Below are 14,693 nucleotides of genomic sequence, written 5' to 3'. Positions count from 1 at the left end.
CAATAGTGAGTAAACAACCATTCAAATTAACTTAAATATGAGGAAAATTGGTCAACTAGAAAGTTAATAATTCTTGCAAGCATTTTACCAGCACATCAAAATGCTGAATCCTGAAACTGCCACCTCAAACAAAACAATAATAAAAGCTAACAAAATTTGTGATACAAGCATTCATAGGACTATAAAAATGAGACTAAAGCTGAAATAAAATAAGAAAATATAAACAAGAGAAGTAAAACATCCAATACATAACGAGAACTAAACCTTCAACCAGGTTAGGTAAGAAAACCACATGATCAGATGCTTTGCAAGATTGGATCAACAAAATCAGAAATGGAAAAATGGAAGAAAAAAAAGTTAACAAAGAGGCAAACCCGGTTACGAGTGATATTGAATTATCCAGGAGAAATCACATTGAGAATTTGAGATTACACCGATTTCATTTCTATTTATCAAAATATTTAAGCAAACTAAAGAGGTAAAAGAGGAGAAAACATAACTACGGTCTACTAAAACGAAGAAAGCAGAACTCATCACGAAAGCACATCAGGAAAATTATGTAAATACAAACAACAAATTCAGAAGGATTTGAATAACAACAGAAGCAGCTTTAAACAAGGATAATTAATTGATCTCAATTCTGAAACAAGAACACAAGGACATTTGTTAGAATGAAAGAACATAACCACAAAAAGATATACTTCTCCTCCACATTCACATTGAGCAAAACATATGCATATAGTTTGCTCTATCTATGGTATCTCTAAGATAAAAGAAAAGAGTAAACCGCTCTCCTTAACACCATATGTCACAAGATTTGATAAGAACCAATATGCAACAAAAACTAACAATGGCTACGAGATCAGAGGCATACAAATTGGTGAGGAATAAGAACCAATATATTCACACATCAACAAACAAAATTATGAGGATAGCATATTCACAAATAGAGTTCTAGCATCAACAAACAAAATTCCAACATCCAACTTAAAAAAGAAAATAAAAAATTCCTAAAGCTTGTTTAGTTTTTATCTATGGTAATGTTACTGTGGTCTCCGGCAAGCTCATCTCCTCCATGGCAACATCACTGCCTCTAAGGTTGGCCACAAGATTTCCATCCTTAATCATGACAGGGCCAGCCTCAGAGAGAAGGTCCAAGCATGGTGGTTGACATTCCTCTGGAAGCAGGGATTTATCCTTACAATACCTTAAAAGAAATTCTTCACTGACATCAGTAGGAGCAGTATTAACATGGTGGGAATTTATCTTCGACTCGAGATATTGAGGTATCGAGGATTGAACAAGATTCTCAGCTAAAGTCCCAACTGTCAACAGATCATAAGCTTTCCGATAAAGCGAAGAAACCTACATCATCCCAGTCAAACAATTTAACAAATCAAGATTGATAACAATCAAACACGGTAAGAAAGGGTCAACTGAAAAGGTAGATGATGATACATACAGGATATCCAGGAAATGATGATCGATCATAACGGGAATGAGGTAAACAGTTCAAGTCAGCAATCTCAGCGGATATTATCTCGCGCAGCATATCACTGCAGTTTTTTGACAAGTCAACAGTGGCAGATGCCGACATAGTCACAGAGTTTAGTAATAAGAACCAATAGGAAGCATCATTTAAGGCGTCTATGGCAATGCGATGGCCTTGATTGGTGGTGGTATCGCTGGAGAGAGCAATGTGGGTGCAGAGGGCTCCCAGGTTGAAGAGAACAGAGGCCATCTCCAAATAAATGTTGTGCTGAGAAGAGACTTCTTGTGGGTTGAAGGCATTGTACCAAACAAAGATAGGTGGGTTGGGTGAGGAAGTCATGGGGAACAAGGGCTGAATCATGCAAAGGCATTTGAAATAGCGGATGAGGCAATCACGGCGGACGGGAAGAGGGATGTCATCACGCTGCATCTCACCACGCAATTTGTTTAGCATTTGGAGAAGGCCTTCTACTTTCTTTGCCACGCTCTCAGAGTATTTGAGGACAAAGTAATTGCGCAGGGAATCGTATAGGTCCAAGGGCTCACACTTCTTCAAAGGGAATGCCAAAATATGTGACGAAGACGAAGACGAAAGGAATGCCAAATTTGTTGGATAAGGAGGAGGCATGTCCCATGGGTAAGCCACCAGCTTTCCACCATCCATAATCTTGAAAGGGCTGTACTCCGAAAGGAAGAGGTCAATGAATGGGATTCGTGGTTGGTGTTCTAGTTCTCGTGTCCACGGGTCACCGCAGTTGTAGTTGCAGGCAGCACTAACTAATTTTTCAGTGACAGACTCTGCATCATCATCAAGAGGAGACACCAATGATATTACTAGAGGTTGCTGGGATTCGGGTAGGATGGATGATTTCCTCTGAAGAGCCTCCACCTGAAAGAATGTCAACTTCTGGGAAAGATGAGTTATCCATGTTCGGTCAAATGCGAGGATATGTTCCGTTGCAGGCAAGTTACGTAGTATCATAACAGATACCGCCCGATAATTCTGAGAAACCTACATCATCATAATCATCATCAATATCATCCTATTGAAAATCTAAAATGAAAAAATAAATGTAAAATCAATCAAGAGTTAAAACTGACCGATTCAAACGAAACGGAACTGGCGTCGTCATTTGTGTTGTTGTGGTGGAGTCGTTGCTGTAAGTTGAGCTCCGAAGCCTGAGCGGAGCAGAGGCGGTGCAGAGTCTTGGCCAAGAGTAGACTCAAGTCGAGAGTGGCGGATACGTCCTTGGCAAAAACCGTCCAGAGTTTGTAGAAGAAATTGGCGGCGGCATTGAATGCGTCCATTGCAAGGTGACGGCCAAGGGAGGTGGTGCGGTCGCAAGAGGCCCCAATCTGGCTGCAGATGGCGCCGAGGTTGAAGATAACAGCAGCCTTCTCCAATTGGATGCTGTTGCGCTGCGAGGAGACTCCATTCTCATGCTCAGAGAAGAAGGCGTCGTACCAGACAAAGGTGATCGGGTCGGCGTCGGCATCGGAGGAGATAGCGGTGAAGAGCGGCTCAACCATGCAGAGACATTTGAAGTAGTGGATGAGGCAGTCACGTTGCATGGGAAGGGAGAGGTCCCCTCGCTCCACCATGTCCCTGCGGCATTTGTCTAGGGTTTCGATAACGCTTTCCACTTTCTGTGCATCGCTCTCTGAATATTTTGTGGCTACGAACTTGCGTAACGGCCGGTACAGATCCACCGGATCACTCTTCTTCACAGGGATTGCCAGCAGCCTTTCCGGGTTCTGATTGACGTTGCTCATGGCGACGGCCAATCAGGATAGGATACAGTTAGGATTCGATGAAAATCGGATAGGAGCCAACTAAAGTTAAAAATGAAAATTACCCACCAAAAAATTAAATTTAAAAACCCTTATTTAATTATTTCACGTCAAATTTTAAATTTTAAATTCTCCAATTTCGAATTTCAAATATTTAAAACATTCAGCTAGTTATTTGACTTATTTCAAAAAAAAATAATTATTTGAAATCCTCCAATACTCTCTTCTTTTTCAACCAGCGACAACCCCTCTTTTGTCAATAATCATCCCATTTCACCGTTGCTACTTGGCAGTCACACACCACTCACTCTTAATAAAAATAACCATTCACTTAGGTAGCGTTTGTTTTGAGGTACTGAGACAGAGACTGAGATTTAGTATCGTGTTTGTTAGTTCAGAGACTGGTACTAAAATTTCTGTCTCTGTCTCTAAAATTTCAGTATTTCAGTACCTCCAAAAAGTAGGGACACAGGGGACTGAAATTTTTAGAGATGGAGACTGAAACTTTAATAACATTTTATACCTAAAATACTTTCATTTCAATTAATTAATTCCAATTTTACCCTTTGTGTAAATTAAATTAGAGTTTCATTCTTGTTTCAATTCATGTCTCCCATTTTGCACCAAACAGAATACTGAGATTTATTTCAATCCCTGTCTCTTAGTCTCTGTCTCTCAGTCTCAGTCTTTCCGTCTCTGTCTCTCCACCAAACGCTACCTTAAGGATAAAAATAATCATTCACATACCTAATGAATTGAACATCTAACATATTTTAATTATATATAACTAAACTCAATCCAATCAAAATATTCATCTATATAAATATAAAATAACCATCCGCATACCTACTAAAATGACCATCCTAAATTGACCATTAAAATAGAATAAGAAGATGAATAACCAGAAGAAACTATTATTGTGATGAAACATAATTTTGACGGACTAGTCATGACAAAAGCGGCACTATTGTGAAGTATAGAGCTCAAATCATGAAAGAAGCTAACCATGCTTGGATCCGAAGAAGAAGAAGAAGAGCATGGTGGTATCATCGGTGAGAAGAGGCTTGAAGGAATGGGAGAAAGTAAAGCCGGTTCAGAAGAGAGGTACGAAAACAACGACAGCAGGGTTAGGCTGAGCGTCGGAGGACGAGGCATATCGAGCTGACCGGCGGAGGTGAGGACGGTGTTGGTGAGAGGATGCGGCACTCTCGGTATGGCCGGCGAGAAATTCAATGACGCAAGGTGAGAACGGAAGAAAATGACGGTGAGTTTTGGACGTGTATTAGAGATTACCGTAAATTTTTTTTTTTTTGTGACTTGGTTACCATAAAATTAAAAATAACAGCACATAATGTAAATGAATTTAAATATTAATTTTAATTTTTTAATTTTAAAATCTAAAATTAAATAATTAATTAATAATCTAATTTTTAATTTTAATTTTTTTTATTCATTGTACATAATTAATATTGGTTTCAATACTTTCTCAACCCGGAATTGGAAGGAATTAATTCTGGTCAAGTACATTTACAAAACATACCATCAAACTCATGTGGTTATCAAAATCCACGATTCACATTATTGATCAAACCCCATTAAATTCAAAAATTGAATACTAATAAATTCACAAATCAAACAGCAAAAAAACCTTTATCAAATTCATTATTTGCGCAATAATGCTTGATGACAAAGATAATCGATAAATTTGCTATAGTATAATTGAAAGGGAAAAATTATGAAAAATCACATATGAAATGAGTGTAAGTAGGTTAGTCAAATGCTAATGTGTTATAGTTCAATATCGAAGAGGTTGTGAATTCGAGTCTCTTTATTTTTAGTAAAAAACAGTAGGTTAGTCAAAAAAATTACAAAATAAATTGGAATACTATGTGAAAAGTTTACAATGGTTAGTCAAAATTTTGGATCAAAATGCATAAATAATTTGCTAAGTATAAAAATTATTTGTCATTTACAAAAAATATAATATTCTTTTTTTATTGTGTTTGTCACGTTTAATAATATTTAAAGAACATTTTGTATTTTAAATAGTTTTTCATATTCACTTAAGAGATTATGGATTTAAGTTTTTCTATTTTTAATAAAAAAAAAAGACAATTTTAATAGTTTAGTCATACGTATATTTCATATGAAAATATCACGTGCCTAATCATGTGACTTTTTCTAAAACATTCTAAGATAACAAAAATGCCATAGTAAATGTACCCAATTAAAAGTTATATAATAGCCACATAATCCCATATTAACAACCATATATATGCACCAAATCCCAATTTAGATTGTTCACCATTTTCACAATTGTACTGGGAAAACATTTGAAGATACTAGACTCAATGCAAAGTGACGAGGAGAAATAAGGTTGAACCTCAGGGAGTGTATGTAAGGCCTGCCTATGTGCATCAAGCGGAGTGTCATCATAGAATGTTTGTAGGGTCTTTTCGGTAGGGGTGCATATGGGGCCGGGTGAAGCCGGGTTCACCGTGACTCGAACTCGACCCTAAATAATGACCGGGTTTATTTATGAGACCCTTACCCGACCCTAGATCCGATGAAATCGTGTTACTTTCGGGCCACACTTAAGCCGGGTCTAAACCGGGTGAAGCCCGGGTCTTGATCAACTTTATCACGACATCACCAAAAATTAGATTCTACATCTTTTGAACCTCTAAATTTTAGAAAATAATTATTCCATAACATTGCAACATTCACATAATAATAATTTAGAATCTAATAATAATAATTTAAAGTTTCATAATAATAATTATATCAATTACACATTAAACATTCAAAGTTCAAAAGACAATTAAAACAAAGTTAACAACTAACACAAGATTAACATAATAATAATAATTTATAGTATCATACCAACCAATAACAACAAAATATTAAGTAGCAAACAACTACACGGGTCCAACGGGCCGGGGCCGGGTGACCCAAGGCTTGGCCCGAACCCGATTTAATAAATAACCGGGACCATCTATTGAAACTTCGGGTCTGACCGGGTCATAACGAAGCCGGACCAAATTAGCCCCGAAGTCATCGGGCTCAGTCCGAATCTTCGGGCCGGACCGGGTCTTATGCACCCCTACTTTTCGGGGAGGCAAATCGAGGATGAGGATTAGAGTTGTAGGGCTGCTGCGGATGATTTCAAAGACAAAGTTTGGTGCATCAGTTGAAGTGTTGAGATAAGCTGAAAGACTTGTTATATCAAAGGATCCTCTTGTTATATCAAAGGATCCCAGCACAAAATCTATCTGAATCACACATTCAAAATCCAATTTGATCCTCATCAATTGTTTGTGTGCAAAAAATAGACACTAGCACTTTACACGTACCCCAAATCATGAGTGTCTCTACATAATCTCAAGGGATCTCAGTTCCATGTTCTAGATAGACTAAGTGAATAATCTTAGTAACAAAACAAGGTCAACAGCACACAGCAGGAAAAATCATAAGGCAAAATGATTACTCAAATACGGTGAAAGATCTCAAAACTATACAAATGAAAATACAGTCTCTTATGTACTAATGAGGAGTAACTAACTAGACTATTCTAACTAACTAATCTGTATAATTTAGTTACATCAATTGTGCAGGTTTGAGAGCTATACTTATCTACATAAGCTGCATAGTAAGTTAAGGTGAGTAGGAGCCTTCTTATCAAGTAACAGATATATTTATTTTTTTATCAAAAAATTTAAACATGATTCAGTTTAGATTGTGTAAATCGATCGGATCAAATCGGATCTAATAATTATAATGCGGACAATTGGGTTTATTATTATTATTGCTATAATAAACCGATTTTGTTTTAATTTATTAAAAAATAAATTATTAATCAGTTTAATAAAGATATCTAATAATATGATGACACATATAAACGTCTTAAAAAAAAGACATTTTTAATGTCTTTATCAAAGTAATATTCATATTTTTTAAGTGTTGTCAAGGTTGGATTGTAACATAGACACCATGTATTATATTGTTAATTAGTCCCAACAATAATTGTGATTTTTTAAAAAAAAAAATCAGTACATTGAGTGAATTAAGAAAATTATTTTCAAATCAATGCAGTAGCACAAATAAAAGTTTATATTTTATAAAGGTGTTAATTAATTGTTGGGCTTAAATAACAGGGCATTCCATGAGAAAGAGAAAAGGGCAAAAGAAGGATTAACAAGGCTACAATTCTTCTTGATGGTATTTACTATTTAGAGCAAGCTTTGGTTATTATCTAATTCCCGGTTATTTATTCCAAGCAATATCAAGTGTGTCTATAGTATGCTTTTTTTTTTTTTTTTGGTCAAGATAGTATGCTTAATAATTAATATTTAAGGACTCCATTTTAGCACATCAAATAGGATCAAGCATGAAAGGACTTGGAATTGGTTCATTATGGAAATAGTGAATAACTTCTTCTAAACATAATGGGCTTGATTTCAGCCAATTTGATCAGCAGATTGGTTTATATTATAAAACCAATTGTTGGAAAAATAAAAACGTTATTTTTGGTCTTACTATATAGGACAAGCCCACGATTCTACAAATAAAAAAAGCCCCATCAGAAGAATCAAGTCTTTAAAAAAAAAAAGCACAGAGACTTTCCTTCTCTCAATAGGAGAGTAGTCCTAGAACTTCGGGTTCTTCTCCAACAGGGAGCTCTTTTCAATCTCAACACCCACAACATATCTCTCACCACACCCATATTATAAACAGCTATAAGACCTGCAAAACACAACAAATACTGAGCAACGTACAGCATGAGCAGCATAGAAGGAAAAGTTATCAAGCTGAATAAACCAGGAGAGCTGGGATACAAGAAAGAGTGCTTAAATGTAGTAGGCAAGGTAATAAGTGATAAAGAAATAAGCTTCAAAACATGCAAGAATGCCTTACTGGGAATGTGGGGAAACCCACAGGGAGTGGCAGTAAGTGATATTGGTTCGAAGAAGATGCTATTCAGCTTTAAGGACAGAAAGAAAGGGCTACAGATAATGCAAAATGGGCCATGGAATGTAAGAGGAAATATGGTGAATCTGAGACTATGGAGGGAGAGTGAATCAGTGTTTGAGGTAGATCATGACTTCATGGAATTTTGGATCCAAATACATGGCATCCCGCTTGACCTCATGGATAGAGAAACAGGAGTGCGAATAGGAGACATGTTGGGAGTTCTAGCCGAGGCGGAAGACCCAAAGATGGATGGAATTCTGAGGAGATCATACCTGAGGATAAGGGTCAGCATCAACATCACCAAGGCGCTACCAACAGGTTTCTGGTTAGACAGGGAGGACCTGCCCCCTCTGTGGGTCTTCTTCAGGTACGAAAGGCTACCGGATAGCTACTGTTTTAATTGTGGAATCTTAGGACATGAAAAGAGGACTTGCAAGAACCCAACAGCAATGGCAAGTTGGGATCCTACCAAGAAGAGGTATGCACCAGGCCTAGGAACAGGAAATGGACAATCAAGATCAACGGCGGGGGGAGGGAGCTCAAAACAACAAAGTTGGAATGAGGAGGGAGAGAGGTTGGCGCGTGAGCAACAAAACCAGGAAAAGGAGAGTGGGGAGAAACAGAAATCGGAGGAGAGCAGGATAAGGGAGGAACAGGCGTTTCAGCAGAAAATCAGGGAAGAAAGCGTCCGGGAAAACCAAGCTGAGAGAGAGGAAGAGATGGCTGAGGCAGAAGAGCAGGTAGAGAAAGTACAACAAATCCCTGATTTTCAGGGAATTAGGAATAGGCAGAATGTCCTAGAAGCTGCCTATAAATTTAAAAGACTCATTGAGGAGATAAGGGAGAGGAAAGATGATTGGGCCAATAGCAATAAGGCCCAAGAGGAAGAGGAAATGATTGGGGCAAAGAGGTTGGGAAGAAAGGGCCCAACAAAGGAAAATGGGGCAAATACAGAGGCAAACATGTTACATGGAGAATATGGGGAAACAAATGGGCTGAAACAACATATAATAGAGGAGGGGGAAGTAAACAGCTACAGCATTGCGAAGGGGAGGTTGGGCCTGGAAAATGAAGTAAGAAAGGAGACCATAGGCCAGGAATTAAAAAGGCTGATGTTAGCAAGACACAAGGGCAAACAAATCTGTGAAGACAGATTAGGAGGCAATGATAATCTAGCCTTACTGAAGGGTGACAGGAAAGATGACAAACAAAAGAAACAGTTAAAGAAAACACAGAGGAGGGATCATAAGTATGAGAATCAGCAGGCTCACTCAGGGGGGAATGACTACTACGTTGAACTAGCAAGTGATGAAGATCAAGAAGAAGGAATGGAAGCTCAGGGAGATTGGGAAACACAGCTTGCAAGGAAGCTGGAAATAAAACTGAACTTGAAAAGGAAGAGAGAACTATCACAAGTGCCTTTGCTAACGTACACAGAAGGGAGGGAGGAGTGCGAGGACAAGGAAGCCAAGAAACTGAGGAGCAGCAACACGGCTCGGGATTCATGGAAGTGTCAACCAGCAACACAAGACCCTGAAACGCTCAAAGAAGGACAGAAGGCTGAGGAGGCGGGCCTTAACATGCCCCAGCCTCAGCCATGAGTATTATAAGTTGGAATTGTCGGGGAATAGCGGCTGCCCCGACAATTTCTGAGCTATACAATTTATGTAAAAAAGTAAAGCCGCTTATAGTATATCTAATGGAAACTAGGGCAAGTAGAGACAAAATGAATAGGATTAATAGAAAGCTGAAGTTTGATAATATGTTTTGCGTAGAACCCCGGGGCCTGTCCGGTGGACTATGTCTTCTATGGAAATCTAATGTGAATGTTAATGTTTATGAATGGTGTGACAACTATATTAAAGCCAATATTAACATTAATAATGATTTGAAATGGCAGGGCATTTTTGTGTATGGAAATCCTGTTTTTAAGAAGCGAAGGAAACTATGGCAGGAGCTCACGGTAAGTAATATAAGCAAGTAGGAACCTCAAGTTTATTTGGGGGACTTCAATGACATTCTAAACCAAGAAGAAAAGGCAGGTATGCTCCCACAACCTAAAATCTGTTTAGAAACGTTTAGGAGGTTTGTAGATGAAAATGGATTGATGGATGTCGACTTAAAGGGAAGTAAATATACCTGGTTCAGTAATCCTAGAAACAACTTCATAACTAGGGAAAGATTAGATAGGGTGTTAGTGAATTGGAATTGGTTGCAGATTTACCAGAACGTTAGCCTAAAAGCAGCTCCGGCCATAAGCTCGGATCATTGTGCGCTCATATTGGATTTACAACCGAGAGGGAGGATAAAAAGAGAATTCAAGTTTGAGGCGTTTTGGGCTGAACATGAGGAGTGCAAAGAGGTGATCAAGAAGGGCTGGCAACAAGATGAGGGAAATAGGAATTGTTGGGGCAAATTCATTAGAAAGAGAAACAGATGCATAAGGGAGCTGATGGAATGGAGCAAACGAAAGTTTAAGAGAGCAGATAAAGAACTAGAAAGAAAGAAAGCAGAATTACATCACATCCAAGAGAGCGATATGTCAGAAAGAGACCAAAGAAGAGAGAGGGAATTGAAGAACCAAATATCAGAACTATGGAAACAAGAGGAGAAATATTGGGGGCAAAGATCAAGGCTGAAATGGCTAAAATGGGGGGACAAAAACACATCATTCTTTCATGCAACAACCATTCAGAGAAGAATTAGGAACAGAATTGACAAAGTGAAAGATGAAACAGGTCAGTGGATACAAGGAGAGGCAAGCATAATGAGGTTAGTGGAAAGGTACTACACTAAATTATTCACCTCCGAAGGGGACAGAAACTTGGAAGAGTGTGTAAGAGACATACCAAAAAGAGTTACTAGAGAGATGAATGAGGAGCTAATGGCAAAAATTAAAGATGAGGAAATAAGGGAGGCTGTTTTCAGTATGGGAGGGCTGAAAGCTCCAGGGCCAGATGGTTTAAATGGGCTTTTCTTCCAACAACACTGGGAGATCTTAAGCAAAGAAGTCTGTGGAGTAGTGAAGCAAATTTTTGAAGAAGGATGTATACCAGGGGATTTAGGGGAAACTACTGTTGTTTTGGTGCCCAAGGTTAGCCAACCTGAAAGCCTAAATCAGCTCAGACCAATAAGTTGCTGCAATTTTGCATATAAAATAGTAACTAAGGTCCTGGTGGGAAGGCTAAGGAAAGTGTTAGATCAAATCATATCTCCAGTTCAGAGTGCATTTGTCAAAGGAAGACTCATACAAGACAATATAATTATAGTGCAAGAAGCTTTTCATATGCTAAATAAAAAAGGAAACGCTGGAAGTCAGGACCTAGCGATAAAATTGGACATGAATAAAGCCTATGATAGATTGGAGTGGAATTTTGTGCAAAGGGTCATGGAAGAACTTGGATTTAGTAATGAATGGGTGAGGCTGGTTATGAGCTGTGTTAAAAGCGTCACTTACAGATTTAAAATAAATGGGAAGCTATCCAGTAGAATTACCCCACAAAGAGGACTTAGGCAGGGAGACCCATTATCACCATACCTCTTCATTTTGGCAGCTGAAAGCTTCACTATTCTGATGGAAAAGGCGAGAAGGGATAGGCTGATTTCTAGAATAAGATTAGCTCAATCTGCACCGGTCATCACTCATTTGTTATTTGCTGACGATTGCATAATTTTTGCAGGTGCGGAAGAGGAGGAGATATTTCAACTAATCCAGATTTTAAACAAATACACGGAGGCATCAGGACAAAGAATCAACATTGAAAAATCCGGGCTAATCTTTGGAAGCCAAGTATCTATACAAAAGAGGGTGAACATAGAAGAGATAACTGGAATGGCGTCATGGGATGATCCAGGAAGATATTTAGGGCTGCCTGCAAGATGGGGAAGATCCAAAAATAGGGCGTTGGAGTGGATAAAGGAGAAAATACTTGACAAAATGCAAGGATGGAAAGAGAAGCTGCTAAACCAAGCTGGAAAGGAGATTTTGATAAAAGCAGTAATTCAAGCGATCCCGGCTTTTGCTATGAACATCATCAAATTCCCAAAATCATTCTGCAGAGAAATCGAGGCTGCAATAGCGAGATTCTGGTGGGCAAACAATGGGAGGGAAAAAAGTATCCATTGGAAAAGCTGGAAAAAGTTGACTAAGAGTAAAACAAACGGAGGCTTAGGGTTCAAGGATTTGGAGTGTCAAAACATTGCGCATCTAGCGAAACAGACTTGGAGGCTGCTAAAAGAGGGGGAAGCTATTTGGGCAAAGACGCTAAAAGCAATTTATTACCCTAATTGTAGCTTATGGGAAGCGAAAGAAGGAAGAAATGCGTCATGGATATGGAAAAGCTTGTTGGAGGGAAGGGATTTTATTAGGAAGAAAGGAAGATGGAGCATAGGGAGTGGAATGGAAATAGATATATGGGAGGATAATTGGGTGGCAGGAATTGGGAAATTGAGGAGATATGGAGAAGAACAAGTCAGAAAAGTGAGTGACCTTATAAAGCATGGAGAGGGCTGGAATGAAAACAGAATCAGAGAAATATTTCCGGGGAACATAGCAGAATCTATCACAAGAACACCTATAAGCCTGATTAACAAAAAGGATAATCTGATCTGGCCATACACAGCCGAAGGACATTACACAGTGAAATCAGGTTACCGGGCTGCGAAAGAGGAGAAAGATGCAAAAGAAGAGGAAAAATTAAATGAAGCTTCATCAAGTCAGAATCACAGGGAGATTTGGGGGACTATATGGAGACTACCAGTGCCACAAAAGATCAGAATGTTCCTATGGAAAGCAGTGGAAGGTATTCTACCAGTAAATAGCAATTTGTACAAGCGCAGATGTGCAGTTAAGCCTTCATGTAGCATATGCCAGGATGAGAATGAAACTGTCGAACATGCCTTACTCTTATGTCCGTGGACGAGGGCGGTTTGGTTCGGATCAAGTATTCAAATAACACCTACAGCCTATAATGTGGCATCGTTTGGAAGATGGATATGGGATACAGTACAGAAAATAAGAAGGGAGACAGGGAAGGACCAGGAAAGGATACTATGTAAGCTGGGGTGTGTGTGTTGGTACATTTGGAAGACAAGAAACCAATACATATTCCAGCAAGCAACAATCAACCCAAAACAGGCAATAATCAATGCAGAACAACTAGCAGCAGAATACCACAACACAACAAGCGGCAGTAGCACACAACATAATTCAAGCAAAGGCAGGATTGGGGATAAGAAGAGAATTACCTGGAGACCCCCACCACAAGACAGGTTGAAGGTTAATACTGATGCAGCGTTCCAGAAAGATACAGGTAAGGCAGCTTCAGGCGTCGTCATTAGGAATTGGCAGGGCAAGTTCATTACTGGGACAACAACAAAATTTACCACAACTTCAGCAATAGCAGCAGAAGCTCAGGCATACAGAGAAGCTCTAATACTAATAAAGAATTTACAAATAGAAAATTGTATAATTGAAACAGATTGCTTACAACTGGTCCAAGCTGTCAAGGCGAGAACGCCAATAGCGGAAGCAGACGCAATTCTCAGAGACATTCTGCAATTGCTTGAAGAGGCGCCAACTGTAGGAGCTACCTGGACTCCAAGGGAAGGCAACACAGTAGCTCACCAATTGGCAGCGATGGCATTGGGGAATGTTCTCACGAGCCAGTGGACTTACAATATGCCTAATCCAGTTAGAAATTCAATTAGAACAGAAGCCACATTCGCAATTTCTCACCATAATCAATTGCCGCAAATTCAACAGGTTGGGCATTCGTCCCCTACCAATCAGCAAAGAATACATAAAGAACGGGACATACCTCTGAGGGGAGGAATGGATACACGAGACATGCATCAAGCTGAACGGGCAGAGAAGCACCAACCCAATGCGGCGCAGGGGCGAACCATGGAGAGGAGCAACCACAGTGGCAGAGTTGAGGGAGCAGATCGACGAAGGAGTGCAGATGGCTATGATCCATGGCGGAAAGGTTCAAGGCAGAGGATTGTTGAGGCCGAGACAACCCACCCAGAAGACCCACCGCGGTTACTCCAAAAACGGCGGCAGTATCGGACGGATGAGGAGAATATACATGAATGCTCCAGACAACAAGAAACTCGACCAGGGAGCAAAGCGACGAAGAAGAGAGTAGTGTTAGGGTCGAGTGTGAGGGAGACTGGGTTTGGGGCGAATCGGGTTCTGTTTGAAAGGCCGGGTCAGTAATCTGACCTTGGCCAGGTCCAAAAAAAAAAAAAAAAAAAAAAAGCACAACCCTTTGTTGTAGTGGTTATCATCTATGTCTTGTAATAGGTATATAGTACATTATAACAACGTAAATTGACACAGATGAATAAAAATTGGTGAACTCTATCATGCCCTCTTTAAAATAAAGGATAAATTATTCCTTATAGTATATACAATGATTATTGATAAATTATCTTTT

The 14,693-nt window shown here is 39.1% G+C and overlaps 2 protein-coding genes across 2 annotated transcripts; one reads left to right on the top strand and one right to left on the bottom strand.

Moving 5' to 3' along the window:
* Positions 1-769: 769 nt before the first annotated feature.
* LOC107606426 (uncharacterized) lies at positions 770-3,314 on the bottom strand. Its single transcript, XM_016308491.3, has 3 exons — positions 2,593-3,314; positions 1,463-2,503; positions 770-1,365 (listed from the first exon to the last, which is right to left on the bottom strand). Exons 1-3 carry the CDS (start codon positions 3,262-3,264, stop codon positions 1,033-1,035), a joined length of 2,046 nt encoding a protein of 681 aa, XP_016163977.1. The 5' UTR covers positions 3,265-3,314; the 3' UTR covers positions 770-1,032.
* A 6,665-nt stretch (positions 3,315-9,979) lies between these two features.
* On the top strand, positions 9,980-14,473 carry LOC110264586 (uncharacterized). The gene is made up of 2 exons (XM_088493372.1): positions 9,980-10,216; positions 10,472-14,473. Exons 1-2 carry the CDS (start codon positions 9,980-9,982, stop codon positions 14,471-14,473), a joined length of 4,239 nt encoding a protein of 1,412 aa, XP_088349498.1.
* Positions 14,474-14,693: the final 220 nt, after the last annotated feature.

This window comes from Arachis ipaensis, chromosome B7 (genome assembly GCF_059453495.1).
Source record: "Arachis ipaensis isolate K30076 ecotype BB chromosome B7, ASM5945349v1, whole genome shotgun sequence".
In the NCBI taxonomy this organism is placed as follows: Eukaryota; Viridiplantae; Streptophyta; class Magnoliopsida; order Fabales; family Fabaceae; genus Arachis; species Arachis ipaensis.
The sequence above is the reverse complement of the archived record's forward strand: the minus strand, read 5'-3'. Positions and strand labels throughout refer to the sequence as shown.

Bases quoted from the DNA above. Each gene is read 5' to 3' on its own strand.
- LOC110264586 (XM_088493372.1), top strand. From the start codon at position 9,980: ATGAATAGGATTAATAGAAAGCTGAAGTTTGATAATATGTTTTGCGTA. The intron at 10,217-10,471 runs GTAAGTAATATA...AATTGGTTGCAG, and splicing joins AACTATGGCAGGAGCTCACG to ATTTACCAGAACGTTAGCCT.
- LOC107606426 (XM_016308491.3), bottom strand. From the start codon at position 3,264: ATGAGCAACGTCAATCAGAACCCGGAAAGGCTGCTGGCAATCCCTGTG. The intron at 2,504-2,592 runs GTCAGTTTTAAC...ATGATGATGTAG, and splicing joins GTTCCGTTTCGTTTGAATCG to GTTTCTCAGAATTATCGGGC. The intron at 1,366-1,462 runs GTATGTATCATC...GGGATGATGTAG, and splicing joins CATCATTTCCTGGATATCCT to GTTTCTTCGCTTTATCGGAA.